The sequence below is a fragment of the Echeneis naucrates genome, chromosome 16 (assembly GCF_900963305.1).
Source record: "Echeneis naucrates chromosome 16, fEcheNa1.1, whole genome shotgun sequence".
NCBI classification, from domain to species: Eukaryota; Metazoa; Chordata; class Actinopteri; order Carangiformes; family Echeneidae; genus Echeneis; species Echeneis naucrates.
In genome coordinates, this window is record NC_042526.1 from 1,771,802 (window position 1) to 1,797,435 (window position 25,634).

The window sequence follows — 25,634 nt, forward strand, 5'->3', positions numbered from 1 at the left end:
ATTTCTTCTTATTTGCTGTCTTTCTCTTCAGTCTAATAATGAATATTTGCAGAGGTTCTGTTTTCAGATTCCAAACTTCATACAGATTATTTTTCTCACCCCTTCTTTTTTTCCCACTCTTCTTCTTTCTCTCTCTAATTGTTTAAGAGATTCCCTGCATGCAGCCTGCAAGTGTTCAAATTCCCTACCAGTCTTTCATCACCTTGTTCTGCAGGTACACAGGAGTGTGGACTTGTTGGGGGAGATTTCAACACAAGTTTTTCTTTTCTTTTCTTTTCTTTTTTTTCTCCCCTCCTCGTTGGTTTATTATTATAGTAGAATTAACTTGTCTGCAGAGCTAAAGTCATTATTCTGTTCTGAAGCTGCAGACAAAGTGTAGTTTAAAATTTGAGACACAGAAGTGACCAAATTCTGCTTTAACGTGATTTTTTTTTTTTTTTCCCCTTTGGTGAGTGATTTATTATTTTATTTTATTTTATTTATTATTTATTTATAGTCGGGCTTCCTCTCCACAGGTACATGGGCACCCTGGGCTCCCAGGTGATGTGCGACAACATCCCCGGTCTGGTGAACAAACAGCGCCAGCTGTGCCGCCAACACCCCCGAGTGATGCAGGCCATAGGGGCCGGGATGAAGGACTGGATCTCGGAGTGCCAGCATCAGTTCCGCAGCCACCGCTGGAACTGCAACACCACGGCGAGGGACCACAACCTGTTCGGGCGCCTGCTGCTCCGCAGTGAGTGGAAGGGGGGGGCGGTGGGGATAAGTAATCTTAAGAGATACAATTTTTATCATTTTCAATTTGGGGCGGTGGAGAAGCAGGACAGTTCTTCACCTGGGGCATCTGAAATCAAACAGTCATGTGCAGGCGTCCTTAAAAGAGCTCCTGCTCTGTTGACCTTTGACCCCTGTGTGAGGACAGGCAGGAGACAAGCGGAGGTTTGACAGATTAGGGGTTAGCATGAAGTGCTAATTTTAGTCGTAAAATCATTTGTTGCGGTTCACAGACTGATGAGGACAATTTTATCAAACCTAAGTATTTATTTGAAAATCAGACATTTTAACTGAAGAAAAACATGAAGAATCGTTTAACACCGTCACTGTTTTTGAACTAAAGATATCAGGTGTAGGATGAGGTGCAGAAAGAGTGTGTGTGTGTGTGTGTGTGCACAGATTATCTTATTCATGATACAGTGTCTTGAGGGGCTGTCAGAAGCTGAACACTAAGAACAGGAAGGCACTGAGTAGATTGCCTGCTACCGTATCTGCTGGCTTGTGTTTCCAGGTCATTGTGTGCTGCCGGCATCTTTTGGAAATGAATCGCTGTGTGATCATGTGTGTTACAGCGCACACACACACACACACACACACACACACACACACACAGTAGACCAACAGCCTGAAGTTAATGCTGGCCAACACAGACAATGGTTCAGTTTTTAATGAGTTGGTTATATTTACTGAGACACAGAGGCTTTCTGGGAAACAGATAATTCCTTCACAGATTCCTTCTTCTTCTTCTTCTTCTTCTTCTTCTTCTTTTCAGGTCAGATCACATTCCACACCTCGCCTCACTTTACAATTGTACATTTATCATGTCGCTGCAGTCGGCTGGTTTCTCCGTCAGTCTGCTCTCATGTTTGGAGCTTTAACACGTCGCTCACCTCTTCGTTATGGTAACGTTGTGACTTCTGCTTAACAGGTTCAGTCCTGAAAAGATTCAGCTACTGATTGGCAGCAATTTTTAATTTTCGCTCATCATTTAATTAATTATTCAATACAAACATCTATCACTTCTCACATGTGAGAATTTCCTGCTTTTCTTTGAATATTTTTTTTCCCCAAAAACCTTTTATAGATTAGATCAATCAATTAATTTCAGCATCAACTAAAAAGATTATTCAAATACAGTCTCTGAGGAAGACATTTTATTTATTGAACATTTAGAGGGATGTAGTTGAAAATGAATGTTGTATAGAAGGTGATAAATTAATCCTCCTGAGCAGCAGAGTGTGAATGTCAACGTCGGGGATGGAAAGGATTAACAAAAAGTAGTGGAATAAGTGTCCTGTCACAGTCTGTGACAGATGTGATGAAGCTAAAATCAGCCCAGTATCCCCTGTAAGGATTTGCTATAAGAAGTCATAATCTTTATTTATTGCCGCTGGAGGATCGTGGAGACCTGGCGGTCTGATGTTCCTCTCCCATGCCCTGAGATTTAACCTGCGAAGCGGATCCCTCAACTTAGTTTGTTTCATGTTGGGGCCTCTAATCAGCCGTGTGGTATTTGGACCTCCCAGCCTGGGCCCCGGCCGTGTCACACCACGTTATCACGGAACATCCCGGCGCCGTCAGAAGCTCCTTATTGTCAATGTCAGCAGGCTAATTTCAAACAATTACACCAGAGTTTTTCTCCCAGCGTCCTTCTCGTTAACATCGTTAGGCACGCTCAACTTAGCTGCTGGTGGAGCGCACATATCTCTGAATACATGCATGTCTTTGTCAGGTGTTTTGGTCTGACAAACACCAGTTTAAATATTGATGGCAAAAGATTTTGATGCTTTGATTTTTTTTTTTCTCTCTTGCTCAATAAAAGCAAAAACATAAAAGTCATCACTGTTGAAATGTGAATTCTTGCACAAGAAGCTGTGCAGAAATCAGATAAAAATAACAATCAGAACAAACATTCAGCGTTTCTGATCACGTTTGAGTGTTTCTGTTAAAATTATTGGGCTTATCTTTTAACATCATTTATCAAGTAAATAAAATCAAATGTTTGTAGATTAAAGCTCCTCTATAATGAGGATTTATCAGCTTTTCACTTCGGTCTTATCAGATTGAACCCCTGAGTTCTGAAATACAAAATGACCTAAAATCTCAAAGCAGGCAAATTTCATTTAACTGTTAAGTGTGAATTCAAATATAAATGAAGTGATAAACATGTTTTCAGGTAATTTTTCTGGTCCTTACTCGTGTGTGCAGACCGTTTATAATCAGACAAAACTTCGACATTTCATAGAGAATTAAAAGTTACATTTAAATTTAGCTGACATGTTTAGCGTTTGACCTTTTTATAGATTAAAGAACATAAAAATCTGAGTTTCAGCTCTAAACACTTCTCTGATTGCCGTCGCTGACTCGCCTTCACATGTGTGATAGTTCAGTGGCAGAAGTTGCCGACAAACAAATGCAGCTTCAGCCTTTGATGCCTCTCAGATCAGTTACATGCAGAGGCAGATAAGGGCAGATATCGGGGCAGTGCTGGTAAACGTTAGATGTTTATCCACCTTGGAGGTAGATGAAGCGTCCTTTATTCTCTTTCTTTTTTTTTTCAGGCCTTGCATGAAATAAAAAGCTTCTTGTAGACGACAACAGCAACAAATACGGGTCCTACAGGTAGCAGCAGTGGCCAAATGTTTGATGGATCGCTGCCGTCAGGCAGCCAGTGTCAGAAAGTCGGGGTCAAGATCAGTAGAATAAGAGTTTGATGTTTGGTTTATGGATGTGGAGCTCAGAGCTGATGTACAAGACGTCCATCGTAACTTTTTGATGATCTACTTCCAAGACGGACTGTCTTTGTCAAACTGTCTGAGATTGTTGTGTGGAGCTGTCTCTGTTTCCGGTATTTGCCTTTTTGTTCAATAACATTCTCACCCCCCCACGTCCCCCAACAGGCAGCCGCGAGGTGGCCTTTGTCTACGCCATCTCCTCAGCCGGCGTGGTTTACACATTGGCTCGAGCTTGCAGCCAAGGCGAGCTGGAGTCCTGCTCCTGCGATCCCACTAAGAAGGGCTCGTCGCGGGACGCCAAGGGCTCCTTCGACTGGGGTGGCTGCAGCGACCACGTGGACCACGCCATGCGCTTCAGCCAGGCCTTCGTGGACGCCAAGGAGAGGAAGGAGAGAGACGCCCGAGCGCTGATGAACCTGCACAACAATCGAGCCGGCAGGAAGGTGAGGAAACATAGACTGATGAGAGGGAAAAAAAAGGTTAATAAAGCAGCTGTTTGTCCGCCGCCGACAGAATGTGAAGGTGATGAAACGAGATTTCAAAGGAAGTGGGAAAATCATTACAGGTCCATCCGTCCATTTTCTTCATCCACCTCCACTGGCTCCTTCTGATCCAGTTTTCTCTGAACATCCGAGTCCATCGCAGCATCTCTGTCACGGATACAGAAGACTGAAATGGGACCGCTGGGCAGGAAGAACACGGTTGGGACTGAAAAAATGTAGATTTGGATGCTGCACGTAGAACAGAGCTCTTCATGAAAAGACGGATTTCAGCAGATTTAGAAGTTAAAAACTATAAACTGTGACGAGAAATACTGAAAATATTCAACTTTTGAAACAAATTAGAAATGTGATAAAATTGTTGCTCTCTAGTTAAAAAGATGAATGCAGCCGGTCCGGCACAACAGAGACATCAAACCTCCAAATCGTATTCTACATTCATGAACCCGCCTTCATGTCTTTGGACTGTTGGAGGAGGTCCAGGGAAGCACACAAACCTACAGACATCTCACAGAAAGGCCCCTAGGTTCAGGGTTCGAACCCAGACCCTGTGATGTAATACTGCTGGCCCACTGTGCCAGTCACTACAGTTTAATACCTTCTATTAAAAACAGTCCGCACCCAGTTTTCTTCTGGAATGACTTCCTGTTTCTGTTTCCTTCTGCAGGCCGTGAAGCGCTTCATGAATCTGGAGTGTAAATGTCACGGTGTCAGCGGCTCCTGCAGCATCCGAACCTGCTGGTTGGCCATGGCCGACTTCCGGCGCACCAGCGACCACCTGCGGAAGCGGTACAACGGCGCGGTGCAGGTCGCCGTCAACCAGTACGGCACCGGGTTCACCGCCGCACACTCACACTTCAAACGGCCCAGCAAGAACGACCTGGTTTACTTCGAGGTATCGCCGGACTACTGCATACGGGACCACGAGTCAGGTAACCGGCACGCCGTTCTGCCATGCAGACTGGCCAATCAGACGCGTTGAGCGTGAACCATCGGCCATGTTGGTTGTTTGTTTCCACCTCAGTTCAAATGAGTCATTTCTCAGTCTGTGAAATGACCCAAACCGAAGAAGGAAACATTTCAGATTTCAGCTGAAGCAGCTCAGCGCAGCCTCATCACAAACAAAAACCTCCAGCTGCTTCTACCTCAGTGAACTTTCTCCTCAGTCATGTTTAATCAGGAAAGTCGAACGTAGCGTCTCAGCTCTGAGGGTTTTAAACAATTTAACCAATTTCCTGTTGTCTCATCTTTAAACTGTTTTAGTTGTTTTCCTGTTGAATCTTCGGTGCAGAAATATGGATTCAGAGCTGCGTTTCTTTCCTCTGAGCCTCTAAAATAAATTTTGGATTGTCTATCTCCCAGAAACCAACAGGGCTCCTAAAATATGTTTTTGTTTTTGTTTTTTTTTAATTGGATATAGCTTTTGCTGTTCAAAACAATGAGGCAAGAAGTCTCTGAGTCAGGTTAAAGTATCAGAAATCACCTTCTCCTGCAAACATCAAGATGGCCACGTCCAAATTACAAACTGGAGGCTTCAAAACTGTCGGTTGACGTCACAACACTTTGAGGATTTCGTCTCAGCTGTTGAGTTATAGAGACAGTGGAGCAGACGGTCTGGTTCAGATTTGCTGAATCACGGTGGTCTGTTTCTTTCCCTCCTGTTTTCAAAGATGAAACTGATCTCCTGAGATCAGGAAGTAGATCCAGCTCCAGGATCCGTCCGTTAAATCATAAGAAAAAAAAAAAGGGACCAGACTGGAGCTGAATAATCGATAATAAAGATCATGTTTGCATTTAGTTTTCATAAAGGCTGGACCTTGATGATGATTCAGCAGCAGTATTTGTTCTCGTTGTCCATCCAGCAGCAGACGGTGCGGTCAGAGTGTGCAGTCACTTCACGGACTGCAGTTGTCGTCCAGGCCGTCGTGACTGACGGGCAGTTAAAGAAATGTGTGAGTCGGTGAAGTGAAGTGTGTTTATGTTCACAGTTTGGAGCAAGACAGTGAGTGTGAGAAGGAAAATGTTTGTGTATGAAAACTGTGAGCGGGAGAAAAAGATGAAGAGAGTGAGTGTGTGTGTGTGTGCCTGCGCCTGCGTGTGTGTGTGTGCCTGCGCCTGCGTGTGTGTGTGTGTGTGCGCCTGCATGTGTGTGTGTGTGTGTGTGTGTGTGTGTGTGCCTGCGCCTGCGTGTGTGTGTGTGCGCCTGCGTGTGTGTGTGTGCGCCTGCGTGTGTGTGTGTGTGTGTGTGCGTGTGTGCGTGTGCCTGTGTGTGTGTGTGTGCGTGTGCCTGTGTGTGCCTGCCAGGCAGCAGATGATCCGTGGCGATCAGGTGTCGGTCAGTTTAAGAGCCATTACACGCTTCTGTAGGCTGAAACCTTAGAGCACCGCACATCACTATAAATCACAGCCACTGGCAACACACACACACCTGGGGGCACGATTGGCAGCTTAAGGAGGAACGCACACACGCAGGAGAGTACAACACACACCCCAGAGCAGTTTACGGTGTGCTTCATGTCGAAGAGAGATTCTTCTTCTCTGTAACGCTACAAATAAAATATTGAATGTGTTTAATTCCACCGTGCCGCCGCTGTATTTTGTGTCCATGTTACATCCGGCAGTTAAAGGCTTTGTTGCGTTCCGTTGTGTGTCGTGGTAAAATTTGTGTGCAGGTTAAAAGTCATGGGACCATTTATGGAAATGGTGGCACACAAACACAAAAACAAAACAAACAGAGCAAACTTATTTTAGTTTTGTGACAGTTACACACTGAAGGTGTCTAAAGACCAAGACGTCATCACCTCTGATATTGATAATTATTTGAAAATGTGCGTTGTCGCCTTCCTGTATGCGTCTAAAGAGCAGAATAACAGTTTTTGTCCCTGTTGGTCCTGTTGATGAAGGCTTAGCTCCTCTCTGGTTGGAGCTCCGTTGGGTTTGTTGCTCCTCTGTGTTTTATCTGACGATGAACTGGAGAAGATGGTCCATTTTTCTGCCGTTGTATGAAACAAACAGGACGATCTGAATCACTGAATCCTAAATTCATGGTCCCTCCTGATGGACCTCGTTTGGGAACAAGTAGAGGCTTCACAGCAGACATGAAGGCTTCATGAGCTGTGTACATGTAAGCAGGGTGAGGTAACACACACACACACACACACACACACACACACTGGCCTTGGGCCTCTCATGAGAACCAACTCGCTCTCTAAAGACAAACCCCTCTGGGACACACAGAGAGAAACTCGCCCTCAGTCATGGCACATCAAGTACATCGAATCACACTTTCTCTTTTACACACACACACACACACACACACACACACACACACACACAGAAATATGGCACACAATCTTTGTTGAAACACACACTTTTGAGTTATTCACCCTTGTTCTTCTCCTGATCACACACACTTAGCAAAACCTCTCAAAGACATGCAAACTCACCGTCAATCACTCTGGAAACACACACACACACACACACACACACACACAGGCTCGGAGCCCACAGATAGTGAGACGGCTCCTCGGTGCCTCTTTAAAGTGTGAAATCAATTCCCCTCGGCCCCGGCGAGGCTCAGGTGCTAAACTCATCTCTCAGCGCCCCCTCATCTTAATTCAATAAGCAGACGCAGAGAGCAGGAGGACTCTGGCCGTGATGTCACCCCTAGCAGCGCAGCATACCGAGGATGACGGACGGGCTCCCTGCCAGAGAGGGGCGGGGCCCCCGGTCGTGCCCAGACAGATTACCTGGTGAGGGAATGGTGCAGGGACGGCGTACAGTCGGAGCAGAGCACAATGTAAACACCGGCAAATTCCAGAACAATGTTCGAGATGGTACTAGAAGTCAGAGCATCTTTTGTTGTTGTTGTTTTTTTTTTTTTACCCTTTTATTTATACAGGAGAAGCTGAACACACACACACACACACACACAGTGAAACAGTAACAGGTTTTGTCCTCAGCAGTTCAGATCTTTAACCAAGATCAGATTCAGGTTTTACATGATGATATAAATCAGAGAAAAGTTTTGATATTTGTCGAATAATTTTCAGTTGTCGTGGTGACCGTCCCTAACTGAGCTTCTATTGGTTGTTAATTGTCCACTCAAATTCTGCGTTTCATTCAGGTTTCGGCCGTCTCAAGTCTGTAATTTGTCTGTCGGCCATTTCTCCCAAACCAGAAGAAATCATCAGCGAGGAGGGACATTTTCCCAAAGACTTCAACACAGTCTGACTTGTTGTTACAGCCAGAGGCGTCGCCCCCTGATGGTGATCAGATAGAGATCAGGTTTTGACACCCAAAGTTAGTTTACCCCTGAAAGTTGCTGTTTGTTGCTTGTTTGTTACTATAGAAACTAAAACTGTTGTTGTTTTTGGTCAGCAGCTTTTATCACAGTTAGCATTAGCTTAGCATCCTGTCCCAGAAAGTGATAAGTCAGTCAGGTGATGGACGAGCTGGTTGTCGTTTTTCCAGAAAAATGACACAATAATAGTGTGTGTGTGTGTGTGTGTGTGTGTGAGTGATGGCCGTCTCCTATAAAATGAACAGCTGATGAAGGGTTGGATTGCGGCCTTGACGTTTCCTGTCATCGATGCCTCATCTCCCCGCCGTCTCACATTCTCCGTCATACCCCCCCCCCCCTTTCATTCTGCGCTCCCATTGGCTCCTCCAACCAGCAGGCCCGCTCTCATTGGCCCGGTGGCAGCTCTCATTCTGAAAGTCACATTCCTGATTGTCTCTTTCCTGACTGATTTCCCAGGATGCCTTTCACCTTTTCAGTTCAGGAGTCAAACTGTCTCCGCCTGGTTCTTCAGCTTTGGTTCGTTTACTAAATAAAAACTAACATTGGTTCGCTGAAATCGTCGGCTTTGGCGCCGAGGTCATCCAGTTTAACTAAAAAAAAAAAAAAAAGGCGGGAATAACTTCTTTTCATGTTATTTCCATCCAGAAGCAGCAAAAGATTGGAATGGAAAGTAAAAGCTGTCGGTGAGTTGTTGGTTGTTGGTGTGCGATGGGTTGAATTCATATAAAAACAGTAAATTAATCAATTTAAAACCAGTTTTGCATTCGGTGCAGATTTGTATTGGAGGTTGATTCCTGCTGCGTTTAGATTGGAAGATAATCTCTCTCTCTCTCTCTCTCTCTCTCTCTCCAGGGTCGATGGGGACGGATGGGCGGGTTTGTAACCGGACGTCACGTGGCGTGGACAGCTGCGAGGTCATGTGCTGCGGTCGAGGCTACGACACGTCTCGGGTCAGCCACACCACCAAGTGTGAGTGCAAGTTCCACTGGTGCTGCGCCGTGCACTGCCGCGACTGCCACCAGCAGGTCGACGTCCACACCTGTAAGGGCCAGACGTGACGTCACTTCCTCCAACGCCGCCGCCACCTTTAACCAGCAGTCGCACTGTGTCGCGTTGCTTCGTACTACTGTTCTCCTGCCGGGCTGCAGATCGTCCATCTGCTGTCAAATTGAGACATTTTGACACCGCCTTCAGCTCCTGAACCAAGATGTCTTCCCCATCGATCACCTGATCAGCCAACAGCTGGTCTGGGTCTCCGTTGAGGTCCAGCTCGCTGGAGGGGATCTGGATCATTGCAGCCAATCAGAAGAGAGGAGAGATCCTCTCCTCTGATTGGCCTCCTCGTTCAACAGATTTCAGGTAAAACCACAGACACCAAATCCTGCAAAGTTTGATGGTGAGTCCAGGTGGGCGGGGTTTGGCGGGGTGGTGACATCACAAAGATCAGGAAGTCGTGACGGCTGGTTTTCAGACTCAGTTTGTGAACCCAGTAGGGGACGCCGCTGTGTTCATGTAGAATGTAGACCTGATTTATAATCAAACCGTCTGGACCTTCAAACTTTATCAGCCAACAACCTGCAGCGGCTGTCGGACCAGCTCAGAGTTTTAAAAAGTCTTCGGTTGTTCATCTCCCTTTAGAGCAGTCAATCTTCTATCACACTATTTATTTCCTCTCCAGTCCGTAAAAACTTTAGTTTGTGATGTTCTGTGTAGAAAGATCTCCGACACACGACGACCAGAGTCAGTGACGGAAACATTTAAACACTGAGACACTTTTTTGTTTTCCAATCAGAGGCCTTTGTTCATAACATGTAAATATTTTTGTGTAACTTAAAATCAGATATAGTGAATCAGCCAGAATGCTCATCACAAGTTATCAGCTCACTGCTTTTTTTTTTTATAATTATTAAAACAAATCCTTAAAGGAAATCTTTGTTTTGTCACGACTTTGTGATGATGATGATTCACGTCACTGTGAATATCATCGCACTCATGAACTGCTCGGCCAAAAAAGAAAATTTTTCTCCTTCTTTAAAAAGAAGTGTTTTAGTTTTACCCACAATTCAAACTGCTCTTTCTTTTTTATTTATGCTTCAGTTTCAGGTTTTTTTAGCCTTTTTACTTTGAAAACTGATCAGAAAGTTGTTGAACTGTCTTTATAGTTGTCAAAATGCCAAAAGCAGCCATTTGTACATTTTGTTACATTTGATGTTAGCATTAAGATCAGCTAACCAGGTGAGAGGAAAAGTGAGTTCAGCGTTAAATTTCATTCCTTTGCACGTCGACGTTTGTATCCAGACGTGCAGCAGACATGTTAGCATGCTAACCATTTAGCAGCAGCATCAGCAGAGCTCAGAAACGATTTCTGTTCAGAGAAAAGTCGGAAAAAAAAGTGTAGCGGCTGCAGATAAACCTGCAGAGTGAGACGACAGAAACAAACAGATGTGAAGGATAAACAGTAAAACTCAGATCCAGCTGATGGTTGTTAATCTGTGCGTGAATCAAAATGGCGGGAAGAAGCCGCTTGCAGCAATACACAAAAAGTCCTTTATTGTATTTTTTTGTCTTTTCACTTTTTTAATGATGGCAATTTATCACCTTTTTTTTAAACAACAAAAAAACAGCTTGAAATGATTGAAAATCCAAAAAATGCAAACATATCAAATAAAGTCAAAAACATTTCTGGATTCCTGTTTTCTTGTCTGATGTCTGCGCCCGTCGTCTCCATCTACACTCTGTGGGTTTTGGCAATTTGACCTTCTTTTGAAAAAACAAAAGAACAGCTTGAAATGATTGACCCCTCCCCTCCCCACTTCAAAAAAAAAAAAACCAAAACAAAAACTATCAAAGTCAAAACCGATTGTGGATTTCATTGTTCTGCTTCCTTTTGGGGCTGTTTCTCCGTTTGGTTTGAACTCTTGGCACGAAGGTGTCAGTCCAGTCCACGCAGCATTCTGGGTTTCAGTCCAGCTGGTTCTGTCCGGGTGATCCTGGTGTGGGGTCAGATGCGGGTGAGCTGGTGCCAGAGGCTCGACGGCAGGATGCTCTCCACCTTCTCCATGATGAAGTTGAGCGGAGCGAACAACGTGCTGAGGAACTGCAGACACACAACGACAGGAGACAAACTTTACAAACTACACAACGTGTTCAAGTCCAAGTGAAAGCTGAGTTCAGTGTCACAGGAGGCCAGAATGAACTTTAAATTATAGTTAGTTTTTTTTTTTGACTGAGTAAAATTTTAAAAGGTTGCCTTTTTTTGACCCAGGACAAAAAAAAAATACAAACTCCATTTATAAACATTATTCAAAAATAAATAACTAAATTCATCCACAGAGAAATCCTTCATTTCCTTTCTTACACGTTGCCATGGTTACCAGGCTCCAATGAGCAGCGTTACCTATCCAAGAATTCATTGCGTGCTGGTGATGAAATAATATAGCAGCAATTAAAAAAATAAATAAATAAAAGGAGGGGGGGGGGGGGGGGGGGGGGGGGGATTATGTTTGTTTTTTTTTTTTTAACTGTGAAACTGTTGAATTAACTTCCTCTTCGTCTCTTCTAACTGGTTCAGCTTTAAACTTGTTGAAACACCAAAGTAGATTTGATCCACTCTGCTCGGTGTTTAGGCAACAAGCCTGATAGGGGCTCCACCAGAACAACATGGAGGTCATAGACGTTCCCATTTTGCCCAATGACAGATAAGACGCCATGACGGGGCCCGTGTCACGCTCCTCTCTACCTGCATGTGTCGACCTGGGAGTCGCACAAAGACTCACATCATATCACACCATCTGTTTCAGCTTCAAAGTGTCGGTGTGTGTCCTGTGTGTGTTTGAGGCCAGAGGCTGTCCTGCAAGACAGCGAGCAGGGACGCAGCGCTCCCACACAGGAACCGAGCTTAATGGAGCGACGAGGAATAGCAGCAGCGGTGGTGTCAGAGCAGGTGTGGGGCCAAAGAGGCAGAAACGTCTCCACACAATAAAAACGAGATCGGTCTGCAGTCCAGAGAGCTCTGTGTGTGTAAATGTGTCTCAGCAGAAAGATGGTGTCTGCTGATAGTGTCACTTTGAGGGGGGGGGGGGGGGGGGGGGGGGGCACATTCCAGGTGAGCAGCACAGCGCTGAGGGGCCGAAGGGGAGGCAGCGCCCCCCGCTGGCTGCCATGACAACAGCCAGCTCCGGCACAGTGTGATTGACCTGAACCTGGACCTGGATCTGGATCTGGACCTGCACCTGCACCTGCACCTGAACCTGGACCTGTCCTGCACCTGGATCTGGACCTGGATCTGGACCTGGACCTGAACCTGGACCTGAACCTGGACCTGTCCTGCACCTGGATCTGGACCTGAACCTGGACCTGGACCTGTGGAAAACTGAGCAGCTGCAGGACTCAAACATCGGGGCCCAAAGGTCGGTTCATCAGGACCGAGTAATAAACCGAAGTTTCACAGCTGAGAAAAGGTCGAAGGTCACCAACACCATTCAGAATCCTGCAGCTAAATGCCCACTTTTCTCCCAGTGTGAAACTTTCAACACAAAAATGTGTGTGTGTGTGTGTGTCTGTACAGACTCACAGCTTTAGCAAACACTCCCATGAGCTCGGGGAACTGATGTGTGAGCAGAGCCAGCATGGCGGTGAAGGAGCAGAGTCCGGCTGTGAAGAGGATGAAGAAAGGCAGCTCCTTCTTCGGGTAGACTGACACCTCGTGAAACACTGCTTCCACGTGACACACACAGACACACACACACACACACACAGGACATCATGTTAGCTCAGAGCACATCTAAAGCTTAGTCACTTCATCCTGACGCACAAATTTAAAAAAAATTTCACATCGTTCTTTCACTTCACTTTCAGAGCTCGACACGCTTAAACAAAAACAAACAAACCCCAAAACGGTCGATTCAGAGATCTGTTGAATTTGTGCCGGCCGTGTTTAATGAAGCCGTTTAATTAACCGTCTTTTCAGATATAAGAGAAATGATTTCCCTTTACAAACACAAAGTAAACAAACATCCACCCTCTGCATGCAACACAACACACACTGCATCGCTGCTGGTGGCTGGACGCCAAATCAATTGAGCTGTTTCTGTGTGAGGACAGACGAGCTGCTTCACAGACAGCAGGAAGACAGACAGACACACACACACACACACACACACACACACACAATTCAAGAATATATCTCATCACCACAACTATCAACGACGAATTTAACCACCTGATTACTCAGAAAAACACAACGAACGGAGTCGCCTGTGATGTTAAACTTCTTATTTCAGTTCTACCATCAGAACAGGTGTGTGTGTGTGTGTGTGTGTGTGTGTGTGTGTGTCGGGGCGGCTCTTACTGGGTAGCAGCTCTCTGTCGGCTGTCTCTGTGCAGATGGGGTACGGGTAGAACAGGTGACCCTTCTCCAGAGGATACGGGATCATTCTGAATGCTACAAACACAACACTGCTTTCAACAAAGGGCTTCAGACTGCTTGGATGGGAAATCCTCAGTGTGTGTGTGTGTGTGTGTGTGTGTGTGTGTGTGTGTGTGTGTGTGTGTGTGTGTGTGCGCCTGTGTCTGTGAGTGTGTGTGTGTGTGTGTGTGTGCGTGTCTGTGTGTGTGTGTGTGTGCGCGCCTGTGTCTGTGAGTGTGAGTGTGTGTGTGTGTGTGTGTGTGTGTGTGTGTGTGTGTGTGTGTGCCTGTGTCTGTGAGTGTGAGTGTGTGTGTGTGTGCGTGTCTGTGTGCGTGCATGTGTGTGCCTGTGTGTGCGTGTCTGTGTGTGTGTGTGTGTGTGTGTGTCTGCCTGTGCGTGCCTGTGTGTGTGTTTGTGCCTGTGCGTGCCTGTGTGCGTGCCTGTGTGTGTGTCTGCCTGTGTGTGTGTGTGTGTGTGTGTGTGTCTGCCTGTGTGTGTGTGTGTGTGTGTGCCTGTGTGTGTACTCACTGCCCTCCCAGGTGCAGTGCAGCAGGTTGAGCGCCCCCTCCACCCTTTTCCAGTGCTGCAGGTGGAAGAAGGCGTAGGCGATGGCCTCGCTGTCGCCTCGCTTCAAGATGTGTTCTGGAGGAAGAATCAGACTCTTCATCTCCAGCAGATACTGAGGAAGAGGAGGGTTCAGAGGTCAGAGGTCAGCTGGCCATGACAGCAGGTGTGTTGTGTGTTTGTGTGTCCTCTGACACTCACTTTGGGGACGTGAGGGTTGAACTCCACCGCTCTGTGGATGGCTTCTACTGCGTTCATCTCTGCGGTGCTCAGCCCTCGCCGGGACGCCGCCTCTGGAGAGAACCTGAAAGAAGACAGACGGACGGACGGACGGACAGACAGACAGACGGACGGACAGACAGACAGACACACACACACACTTTTCTCATTAAAGTCATTGTGGAGCTGACTTGTTGCTCTGCAGTGTTTCGGTTACAAACAGCTGATTTGCATCAGAGCTCAGGGCTGAGAGAGCCAGAACCAGAACAGGACCAGAACAGAACTGGAGAAGAACCAGAACAGAACTGGAGAAGAACCAGAACAGGACCAGAACAGGACCAGAACAGAACTGGAGAAGAACCAGAACAGGACCAGAGAAGAACAGAACAGGGCCAGAACAGAACTGGAGAAGAACAGAACAGAACTGGAGAAGAACCAGAACAGGACCAGAGAAGAACTGGAGAAGAACCAGAACAGAACTGGAGAAGAACCAGAACAGGACCAGAGAAGAACTGGAGAAGAACCAGAACTGGGCCAGAACAGAAAAAAAGGTGGCTAGTTTGCATCTCTCTGTTTCTTCTCGTCCATATCTGGTTTTAAAATGATGAGCAGCACTGAAGAAAAGCTTCTGATCTGATGTCTGTCAGGATCCCCGCTCTGCCCTGTTGCCCCCCCCGTTGCCCTGTTGCCCCCCCCCCGTTGCCCTGTTGCCCCCCCTTCAGGCTTCAGCTCTGTTTAAACTCTTACGTTACAGAGCAGGTATGAGCATTGTTTCTGAAGGAAAATGATACTCACTTGTCTGACACCGCCCTCGCTTTGAGCAGAGCTGCTGTGTAGCATATTGTTGCAGATTTGGGTAAACTAATATCTGTGGAGAGAGAGAGAGAGCGAGAGAGGTTAGCGAGACTGGAGATCATGAGTTTGGGTTTCTTTTGGTGTCTCAGATTAACGTGAAACTGACGATGAGGCCGACGTGGATAAAGACGACACTTTCACCTTTTAACGCTCATGTTGTCCAAGTGAGCAACATCAGTTTCCACAAAGAAAAATTCATTTTTTAAAAATTATTTCATCATTTCTAAATGTTTGTAATCAGTTTCCTGGAAATTGGCCGCAACAAACATCTAAAACAACAAAATGAAGCAGGTTTACTGTCAGACAAACGGAAGCTGTGTCAAATAAGCTGTCTGATTCTTGGCAGCCAAAAGAATGAATAACAACAACAATACTAGTAAATGATATTTTACTGTTGTGTGTGTGTCTGTGTGTTACTCTCACCGTCATACTTGGCCAGAACGGCCTGGACGTCTGCGTAGTTCTGGAGTTCTAATAACGACTCCAGCAGGTTCTCGTGGATGTTGAACATACTGAGGAGAGGGAACTCCTTCATTAACTGGAAAACACACAACTGTTGTTACATGTAATACCAGACAGGAGGCGACAACATGCACAGTCAGCAACAGCAGCTTCGGCTCATTTACAACAAAGTGTGTGTGTGTGTGTGGTGTGTGTTGTGCTGGCAGGGTGTGTACTTACATCTCTCATCATTTTAACTGCTTCTCGTGTCCGACCGAGCTTTCTGGAGCACATGGCCAATCTTCTCTTTATATACACCAACACATTAGTGTCTCTTCCTGGTGATCACACACACACACACACACACGTTAGCACACCGAGTTCGCCCTTCAAATCGTTTCAAAACTGGAAGATGAATTAACCATCTCACTGTGCTGGGCTTCGTACTGTGTCCCGTGATGCTGCAGCTGCTGGCTGCGCCTGTAGCAGGTCTCTCCAGCTTTCAGCGCCTGTTTAAACAGACGCTCGGCCTCCATGATGGTGGTGGCCTCCTCCTCCGCCAGGAGGATGTACGCTGTCGCACAGCTGAAGGAGAGAAGGAGGAGGGGAAGAACAGGACAGGAAAGATGAAACAGCAGGCGGGGAAAGGAGAGGAAGACGGATGGAATGACGAGGGCAGAAAAAGAAGGAGAGACTTCATTTATTCGCAGTTGGAATCTGCTTTGTTGAGCAGAGAATGAAACACTCGTTTCCTGTCACGTCCCTCCAGGTTCGTTCATTAATTCAGCAGAGCCGCGTTCGGCTGCGCTCGTCGGCGGTGTCTGATCAAAGCGGCTGTCACGGCCACGTCGAGAGCTGAGAGCTGAGACGGTCTAAAAATAAACCTCCACGGCCACGAAAACACGCATCTGTCATGTCTCCCTGTTGTGTGATCAGAGCTCCGTCATTCGTTAGAGCCTGAACTCGAGTCAGATGAGAGACGGAGCCGCTTTTCTCTGAGGTCAGCTGACAGGTCTGTGTTTTTACAGTTAACAGTTTAAATAAAAAAAAAAGATGTGTTTGTTTGTGCAGTAGGAGGGAGATAAACAACAACAAAAACTCGGACTCTCTTTAAAATAGACGTTTCATTCTAAGGAGGCCCGACTTGGACAAACAAACTGTTCGTCTCTGAGCTTTGGGGTGACGGTGAAAATGGTTTGTGAAGTCTTCACCAACCCCCCCAAGAAAAAAAAACTAAAAAACAATATGGCTCCAATCTCCAGCTGTCGGCCGAGCGGAGGCATAAAACAAACCATCTGCGTTTTCTGGATGGATAAAAGTTTGAACAGGATAATGAAACACTGATGGAGCTTTTTCAGGTTTGGTTGTTAAACTGCCAATTTAACGCGTCATCTGCTCCACAGCCTGGATGTTCCTCCGATTACCACACAGATGATTGGACGGCCTGAGAACTTACTCTTCCAGCTCCAGGGCTTCGTGTGCTGCCGAGATGCGAGCCTGCGGGTTCCTCTCTCTCCACGCCTTCTGCATGACTGCCGCCGCACAAACAACACACACAAACACAAACAGCACGCACAATCACAGGAGATTCAAGGCTGTTAGGGAGATTTTTTCCGAATCTCGAAAAGAGGACGATGCTGAGGACATTTTTACTGAAACTCAGCTGAGGAGAACAGAAGAGTCATCAGCCTTGTTTTCCTGTTTATGACCTAACATTTAGTTACATCTCACAGAGGGACGTGCAGATTTACACCCACACCACAGCGGTCTGACCTTCAGGGTCTCTCATTCAGCGCTCTCTGGGGGAACATCAAGTGAAAACGTCCACACCAAGACAAAGAAGTTGTGTGCATGCTCATGGGTGTGTGTCCTTACTGGCGTCGGCAGGCCGGAGGTGGTCTGAGTCACAGGTAAAAAAGGTCTGGTGGTCTTGAGCCGACAGGTTCATGTCGTAGTACGTCAGAGGCTCTCGACCCGTCACCCACGTATATCTGAAGACCAAAAATAGACAGAGAAGACACACAGCGATAATAACTAACCGGTCAGCAGCCCCGGGGATCGAACAGCAGCTGTGCTCGGCTCTGATTGGCCCGTGTGAAGAGACGGAGGTGACAGGTGGAGAGTTTGACGGGATAATTACAACAGGGGAGGATGAAGAGGAGGCAGATACGTCAAAGGGAGCATAAAGGAGGAATGACAGGCGATCCGGCTTCCATCCACATCAGACCAAACTGAAGGAGTTTGATTTAAAAAAAGCACATTTTGTCACATTTAGAGTCGAAACCTCAGCCATGTTCTGATGTGGAGGAGGAAAATGAACAAAAACACAAGGTTACAGGAGAAAGTTAATGTTCAGGTGTGAAAGGAGTTCAGCGTAAAACCAAACCAAACCAGAGCAGAGCAGACATGCTCACCGATTATATTCAGCTCCTCGGAATAAATTCAGCGGATTTCTCCAAACTTTACATTCTGCAGGAGGGAGACAGAGAGAGAGAACAAAGATCAAAGTCAATATAAGTCAAACATACCGGGCCAAATGGACAAACATAAAATACTCATTTAATTTACGACTTTTTTTTTTTTATTCCTTAACAGGTGTGCTGCTATGGGGGGGGGGGGGGGGGGGGTTGTTTTCCTGTATCATCTGCAGCGAAGCCAAAAGGTACAAAGTCACAAACTCAGACATTTTCCTCTTCTGAAATGAATGAATTTCCGTCGGGAAGCAAAATTCACATTCAGCAGCTTAAACGTGATGAAAGAGTCACAGAGGCTGTTTCATCTCCTCTGCTGTACTTCAACAAGTGCACTGTCGGGGGTCGCGGGTTTGATTCCCTGCATTTTGACTGTGTATGAAATTTGAAATAAGTTCTGCAGTGTCCGTTTTTTGATCAGATTAGGATGGTGGTGGTGTGATTTTGCTGAGAGCACGAAGAGAGGCTGAATGATATGCTGCTTTTTAGCAGTTTGTCAGGAAAAGTGGAACGCTCTGAAGACGATCACACGGAGCTGTGACAGCTTAGAGATGAATAAATCTCAACCTGTGGGTAAGATGTCGAGTCGGCCCAAAGGTGTGCAGAAGGTTCTTAAGTTCTTTGTGTTGTGAACGTGAACGCTGAAATCTCCAGCGACAAAGACAGTTTTCTCCTGCTGAGTTTTTTGGATGCCAATTCAGCTAAGTGACGAGGCGAAGCAGCAAGATGTTCGAACTATTCAAAGGACGCCCACCTACACTGAAACGTGCCTGAAGAAGCCTCCTCTCATCAGCTCAACAGAGGCAATTCAACTCGCGCTCAGCCTCAGTGAAGGATTACGGAATCTAACTTCTGCCAAATAATGAGGTCAGTGGCAGGGAAAGACGTATCTGATATCTGATCTGATCTTAAATGTGAGCGCAGCTTTTAGGGGTTTTCGTTAATCAGAGGAGGACCAACAGGGTGTGACTGAATTCCTTAAGAAATAACAAAATACTGGAAATATTCAGATGCAGCAGCTCTTACCAGAAACACTTTGTCGATTGGAGTCGGCCTCCCCGTTACTGGTGTTGGAGTTGCTGGGGGAGCTGCTGTCCACTCCGCCCAGCAGGGGGCGCAGGTGGCTCACAGACACCTGCTCGATGAAGGAGGTCCCATATTTCCTGAAATACCACCACTCAAAGATCTGAGGAGAGAGAGGGAGACATCTCATCCATTTCATTTCCAGTGTTTTAGCAGCTGATCTGATTCCTCAAAAAAAGAAACACACCTCGTCAGCCAAAAATACATAAAACAGTGCTCAGACGGCCTTTTAAACATTTTTATGGTTTTAATCAGCGTGGCTGAACAGGCTCTGTAGCAGTTCTCCGGAGTTTCACCGAGCAGAGAAGCCGGTAAATATGTGTACACTGTAAACACACTCCTCAGGTTAAAAGGGCCGTGCACTGCAAGTGCAGTCCATTTACCGTTAAGTACAAAGTGCGTCTCTCTAATTTCAGCATTTGCCCATCAACATTTGCGTGAACTAGTTCTCAACATGAATTTGACCCCGTGTGGAGTCCAGGTGGTTCACTTGGTACCATCAAGGTTCAAGTCCGGCCTTCAGTTGATTCCTGAAAAGCTCCACGAACAGAAAGTGAGTGCACATTATTATTCAGATGTCGTCATACGCCTGATTTCAGACCGAGGCCTGGAACTGATGGAGTCTGATGGTTACAGGAGGCGAGCTCAGGTGTGTGCCAAAGGTGGTCACACTTACTGCACGTTGCACAGAGTTGGTGTAAACAATTAACAATTAACACCTCCGCTTCGTTAACTTTAGTGAGGCCTGTAATCAGGCTAATATTAGACCCAGTCATGGTGAATGAATGTTTGCACCTCTGGTCCAGCTCTGCTCTTTCACTGCAGAAATATTAGCACGCTCTCACGTCACCCTGCTGCTGGTCTGACCCGCTCGTAAAGTTTCGAAATCCTCCTAATTACTCTTCTGGATTTGCACAGATCCTGGAGTAACTGTCAGATTTTCTAAAAACAAAAAACAACACATCTGTTCCACATCTTGTTTTTAAAAAGAGGTTTAATTCTCCCCAAATTCAGCTGATTTAAGCCCTCGTTTTTCTGATGCAACACTAAATTATTAAATTATTAGTCTTGATGAGAGATGAAGGTTTCAAAGTGATTATAATTTATCCACAGACGTCATTCAGCCTCTCAGGCGGCATGCACAATTTTATGCAATCACACAGAAATAACCGCGCTCGGGCAAAACCAATTCGGCTCCCGTCTCCATTAGTCATCTCACAGAGCATGTATGAAGCTCAACGCCATCTCTGAGCGACCTGTGCATGTTGGCCAATAGCCCAGAGGGAGGAAAGAGTGAGTTAATTAAAAGAGGAGCTATTTTAAAATACAGACCAACCACTGTTGCACAGTTGGCTGTCTGTGTGAAGAACCTGAAAGAGAGAAATACCAGCATAAGGAGCAGAAGCGGTGCTAACAGTTTCCTGACGTCGCCTCCCCGCTTTGTTGATCTTTGTCACGTCTTTATTCTATTAATATCTGAGCACAAGGCGTCAGCAGGTGAGCTCCGGGGGGTCTGAGGGATAAACACAGCATTTTGCACCGTTTTGCATCTCTGCAGCAGCTGAGGGGAATAGTGCCTTGCTGATGGGCAGCTTGGGCAGCGTGCCTATAACTGGGAGCTGTTAAGTCACCAGTTGGCAGAGGCTTTAACGGAAAGACGCAGGGAGAGCCAATAGATGTCTTCATCCACACAAAACTCCCCCAAACTGCTGTCGCTAGTTTGAGAAACACAGAAAACATGAAATTGATCAGCCGGGATGACGCATGGGCTTCTTTTTTTTTTTTCCCCCAGCTTCACTTCACAAGTATTGATTTCCTTCCTGTTAAGCTCCTTGTGGCCTCTGAACATGCAATTACATCTTACAAATTCCATCCTGGGCTCACAAAGTCACCCAGAGCTTCACGTCTGCACGTTATTATTGTTGTTTAGGTGAAGAAAGAGAGCGCACTGTGAGGGTTGCTCATCATCATCTTAAATAATACATCATCAAACGACCGGACGCTCTCTGCTCTTTGTGTTGGTATCGGTACGATGGCGGCTGTCCCTCCCTGTCGGCACCGACAGGCACCGCCCACGGGCCAAATGGCTCAGGGCGGTACGCTGCGCTCAGGAGCAGCGTGGAATAAAAACCAACAATGCATCCTTTTCCGACTCATATTTGGAAGAAAAAGTGGCTGCTTGAGAAGCAAAAAACTAAAATAATAATAAAAATAAAGTGTTTTAAGTTTTGCCCGTCTCAGTGTCATACATCCGGTCCAAAGTTGAATTTCTTTCCCATCAGTCATCATTATTGGCGATAACATTTGCTTATCTGCGGTTACACTCGTACATGTAAATGCTGCTGCAGCTAGTTGTTGTTGTTGGATTGTTTTATTGTGTACACACCGCAGCACCTTCTTTAACTCAGCTTCTTAAAACAGGAAAACATGGACAGAAGCTTTAAGCGCTGTATTTTTCAGGAGGCCCACCTGTTGAGTTTTTACAGAGCACGCTCAAATGATTTTCTCTGAGGTCAGCCGGTTTCTGCTGAAATCACGATAAGGTCAAAAGCTTCAACATGATATCTCACCAATATGAGTCCTGATATGAGGGAGGAAGTGCCCGTCAGAGCCACGTAGAACTTCGGGGTCAGGGTGTTGAGAAACATGCTTACTGTGGAGGAGACACAAAGAGAGAGGACATCGGTCAAAACGAGCAAATCTCGTTTACACCTGAAAGGAGAGACGAGACAAAAACATTTATAACGTGAAATAACAGACCCTTTTCCTGCAGAGACAGGATGGACTGACCACCTTCTCACACAAACTCTTCCATGATTTCTTGGTGGCGTGTTCTTCTCAGCTACACAGCGATATGATTTTATTCGAGCTCGGGGAAAAAGCCTTGAACTGTGGCAGCACAGATTCTCAGACTTTCTGCATTTTAATCACTCTGACTGAGCCGATGCTCGCTTTGGAGATAAATGGTTCATATCTGAGTCTCATCAGTTCTGTTAGTGGCTGTAAAACGTGATAAATGTCTGTATGTGCAAATGGAGTTCAGGGAAATGTTTCTTTGATTAATGGATTTATTTGATAAGTGGACTTTTTTTTTTTTACATTTGCTGGTTTCAGTTCCTCAAATGTGACAATTTGTTGCTTCATCTTGTCTGAATAATAAATGAAATATCTCACTTTTGTTGCTTTATTTTAATGATTTTTTGATTGATTATGTATCGTGGGAACGCGATGGAGGCTGCTGCAGCTGCTGTTGATATAATTATACTTCAAGGATGAGGCATGAAAACAGTGTCTGCCATCTGCTTTTAAAAGACGGCAAAAAAAAAAAAACAAACAAAACACACTAATTACACAAAAAGACACATAATATTTTGAGCTTTGTCCTTGCCGTTTCTAACTAAGACACATTTTTATGTGATAATATAACTCGTGTTTCTTTCCAGACTGCAGCTTTGCTTGCTATGTTGGGAAGAGTTCAGGTAATTTGTGAGATGCCGTTTTGAAGCCTCTAGTTTGTAAATTTGGCTTTTGAAAGCAAACAGGTGGTGCTCTATAAATGAAAAACATCTTGTATTGCAGACTTGAAACCAACTTGACTGAGAACATGAACTCGTTAGGTGATCGTTTAATGAGTGGATAAATCCACTGAGAAGAAGTAGGGACATTTTCACATAGACTTCAATGCAATCTGGACCCCTAAACTCCACCAAGAGCCAGTTCTCAGTTCTCTTCTTCAGACACAATCTTCACAAAAAAGGCTTGTACCGTCTACATTTTGCTTTTGTCATTTTTCTCTCTTTAGGACATTTTAATTAAAATAAAGTCTCACTCCATCAAGTTCAGTTAGAAAGAATAAACCGGAGTGACGACCCCTCGGAACTGCTCACAAAAACAAACCGGCAGGCTTCCAGGAGCCTGATTTGACTTTTGTCGGCAGAAACGTTGGCTTTAAACTAGAAGAGCACGACTTCAAAAGGTGTCTTTAATAATGAAGTGGGACAGACCACTGATGTTTGGTAACCTGCCAAAATCTGACAGCTAGAGGTGACCCCTCCCTCCTCCTCCAGTTTGGCCGAAACTTGATGGATTCTGCAAACTCATAAAAAGGCTGGCGGGCTGACGGACCGCTGGGTTTGTCTGTGGGCGTCGACTTGACATGTTAATTCCCCCCTCGAGGTCACACAGAGAGATGGGGGGGACAAAGGGCCCACTCAGACCGACCCCGGCCTCATATGCTCACGCACATGTGCACGAAGCGAGTGCAGCTGGACGGCTATTCACTGCGGTGAAGTGGAGGCTCTCGTCTGGGCAGAAAAGGCTCTTTCAGGTCAGTCTGAGGCGCCGACACGGGCCGAACAGCTGCCGGCGGCCTGCACTCCTCCGAGGACGCTGTCGTCTGCCAAACAGGCCACCGGCTCATCTCCGTCAGGGCCGGCGCATTTTGTCGTAATTGCGGATCTATTGTTGTAAAACAATTAGAGCGGAGGTGGAACGCAGAAGAGACGAGGGAATTACAGCTTTAAAATATGCATTAAAACAGGGAAGAGACAATTAGTCGAGGAGCTGCAGGAAGACGTGAGGGACGTAAACAAACACCTTCTAAAACAAAAAGCTCAACAGATGAGCCGACGACAGGAAACAGCTGGTATTTGCTGCCCTATGATCCGTGTTTGGGCGCGACGCAGTCAGGAGAGCTGCGTGATTAGAAAGAACAGATCCTCTTTTAACTTCTGACGCCCACTGTCAGAAATTATTCACCCTCCTTGTGCCATTTCATTAAAAACAATCCTCAGGTAACAAACGCTCTGACACAAAATGAGTCCGGGTGTACCGTCGATCAGGCGCTGATGTGAGCAGAATATTTTACAGGAGATACGAAAAAAAAAAAAAAAGCAGTCTGGGAAGATGATTTAGAGGCAGCTTTACTGAAGCTGAGCTGCATGACGCCAAATTAATCACGCCACAAAGACTTTGTTTTTTCTTCTTTTTCAGCCAGTTTTCTCAACTTAACACCATGAAGACCCACCAAGAAGTGATTCTGCAGAACTCCTGCCATGTAAATATTCAGAAGCGTCCCCGTTGCCTCCTTTTGTGCGGCCACTGAAGTCATAATCATAAACGGAGCGAGCGGGAAAATAAGTCTCAGTGCTAGCAGGGCGGGATGTCTCTCTGAACACTGTAACTATAGGCAGAGGAGCAGGACCTGGGGGGGGGGTCAATTGCTCCTTGAGGCCATTTTCAACAAATGTGGCCTTTGTGTGTTTAAAAAAAAAAAAAAAAAAAAAAAAAAAAATCCGCCCACTGACTGCAGCTAACTGGTCTCCATCTTATCCATTTATAAGATCTGCAGCAGCATCCTCCCTTGATCCAGCTACAGCTGTGACGCTGCGTTTGAGGGCGCTGCAAAAATAAATAAATAAATAAATAAATAAAAATAAAAAAAGGTCCTGCTGGTTGAACCCACGCAGTACTGCTTCAAAGTAAAAATGGAGCTGCCGTGTCTTTCGTTTCAGTGTATCTTCTGACCAATAAAATGTGAGTGACCTGTTTCTCTACACAACAAAATAAAGAACGACGACAGCCAAAAAACAAATGCTCACAACAAATAAAAATGTTAGCAGCCCATCAGGGTGTGTGAATGCTTTTCTGAGTTTATTGTGTTGACAGAATTAAGACAGAACTCCCGATCTGATAAAGATAGAAACAGCCCAAACACATGAGAGGAACTTTTCTTTGGTTATTCTGCTTCACACAGTTTTTAAAATCAGGAAAACTTCCAACGCGTGGTTTAGTTTTTTTCTTGTTTTCTGTGCTTCCATTTCAGAGAAGAGAGTCTTTACTGCGTGACACATTCGATGATCCCAGATCGAGCTGATCCTGAATATGTGAAGACTTGAGGACATTTTTAAAAATGACAACTTTATGAAGAAAAACAGAAAGACAAGAAAATAAATGGAAAAGCTTTTCAAGGGAGCTGGAGGAGGAGGTTTCTCATTTGCACATGTTCATTGCTTGGCTGCGATTCAAGCTGGGGACGCTGTTTACTTCCCTACCTGTGCAGCCAGAGAGCATGATGGGAAGACGGCGCAGTGAATGGAAGAGACAAATCCTAACAGGCAGACTCGGGACTAAATGTCATCGGAGACGATGGGAGACGTGACCTTTGCTGAAAAGGGGACAGTTGACAGAGTGCCAGCCTGACCAGAATGATAAAAGACACAATCACACACACAAGTGCACACATAAAACCACACTCATACATGCACAATCACACTCTCCATC

The 25,634-nt window shown here is 45.7% G+C and overlaps 2 protein-coding genes across 7 annotated transcripts in view; one reads left to right on the forward strand and one right to left on the reverse strand.

Annotated features, from left to right (window-relative positions):
• wnt2 (wingless-type MMTV integration site family member 2) overlaps positions 1–10,680 on the forward strand; it is a 13,628-nt gene extending 2,948 nt beyond the window's left edge. The window contains exons 2-5 of one of the 2 annotated variants that reach the window (XM_029522212.1): positions 507–736; positions 3,675–3,952; positions 4,677–4,941; positions 9,165–10,680. In XM_029522212.1, the coding sequence (XP_029378072.1) occupies positions 520–736; positions 3,675–3,952; positions 4,677–4,941; positions 9,165–9,370 (966 nt within the window). In that variant the 5' untranslated portion in view covers positions 507–519 and the 3' untranslated portion in view covers positions 9,371–10,680. The remainder of the gene's footprint in view (positions 1–506; positions 737–3,674; positions 3,953–4,676; positions 4,942–9,164) is intronic. The other variant, XM_029522211.1, reaches the window with a different exon arrangement.
• Positions 10,681–10,809: 129 nt separating this feature from the next.
• Positions 10,810–25,634, reverse strand: part of LOC115056009 (suppressor of tumorigenicity 7 protein homolog) — a 38,301-nt gene continuing 23,476 nt past the window's right edge. For 2 of the 5 annotated variants that reach the window (XM_029522206.1, XM_029522210.1), the window contains 14 exons: positions 21,923–22,005; positions 19,296–19,455; positions 18,213–18,267; positions 17,674–17,789; positions 17,255–17,330; positions 16,229–16,383; positions 16,039–16,136; positions 15,781–15,910; positions 15,298–15,370; positions 14,485–14,587; positions 14,248–14,398; positions 13,663–13,755; positions 12,886–13,028; positions 10,810–11,409 (listed from right to left, as the gene is read on the reverse strand). In XM_029522206.1, coding sequence (XP_029378066.1) covers positions 11,314–11,409; positions 12,886–13,028; positions 13,663–13,755; positions 14,248–14,398; positions 14,485–14,587; positions 15,298–15,370; positions 15,781–15,910; positions 16,039–16,136; positions 16,229–16,383; positions 17,255–17,330; positions 17,674–17,789; positions 18,213–18,267; positions 19,296–19,455; positions 21,923–22,005 — 1,532 coding nt within the window. In that variant the 3' untranslated portion in view covers positions 10,810–11,313. The remainder of the gene's footprint in view (positions 11,410–12,885; positions 13,029–13,662; positions 13,756–14,247; positions 14,399–14,484; positions 14,588–15,297; positions 15,371–15,780; positions 15,911–16,038; positions 16,137–16,228; positions 16,384–17,254; positions 17,331–17,673; positions 17,790–18,212; positions 18,268–19,295; positions 19,456–21,922; positions 22,006–25,634) is intronic. The other 3 variants (XM_029522207.1, XM_029522208.1, XM_029522209.1) reach the window with 3 other exon arrangements.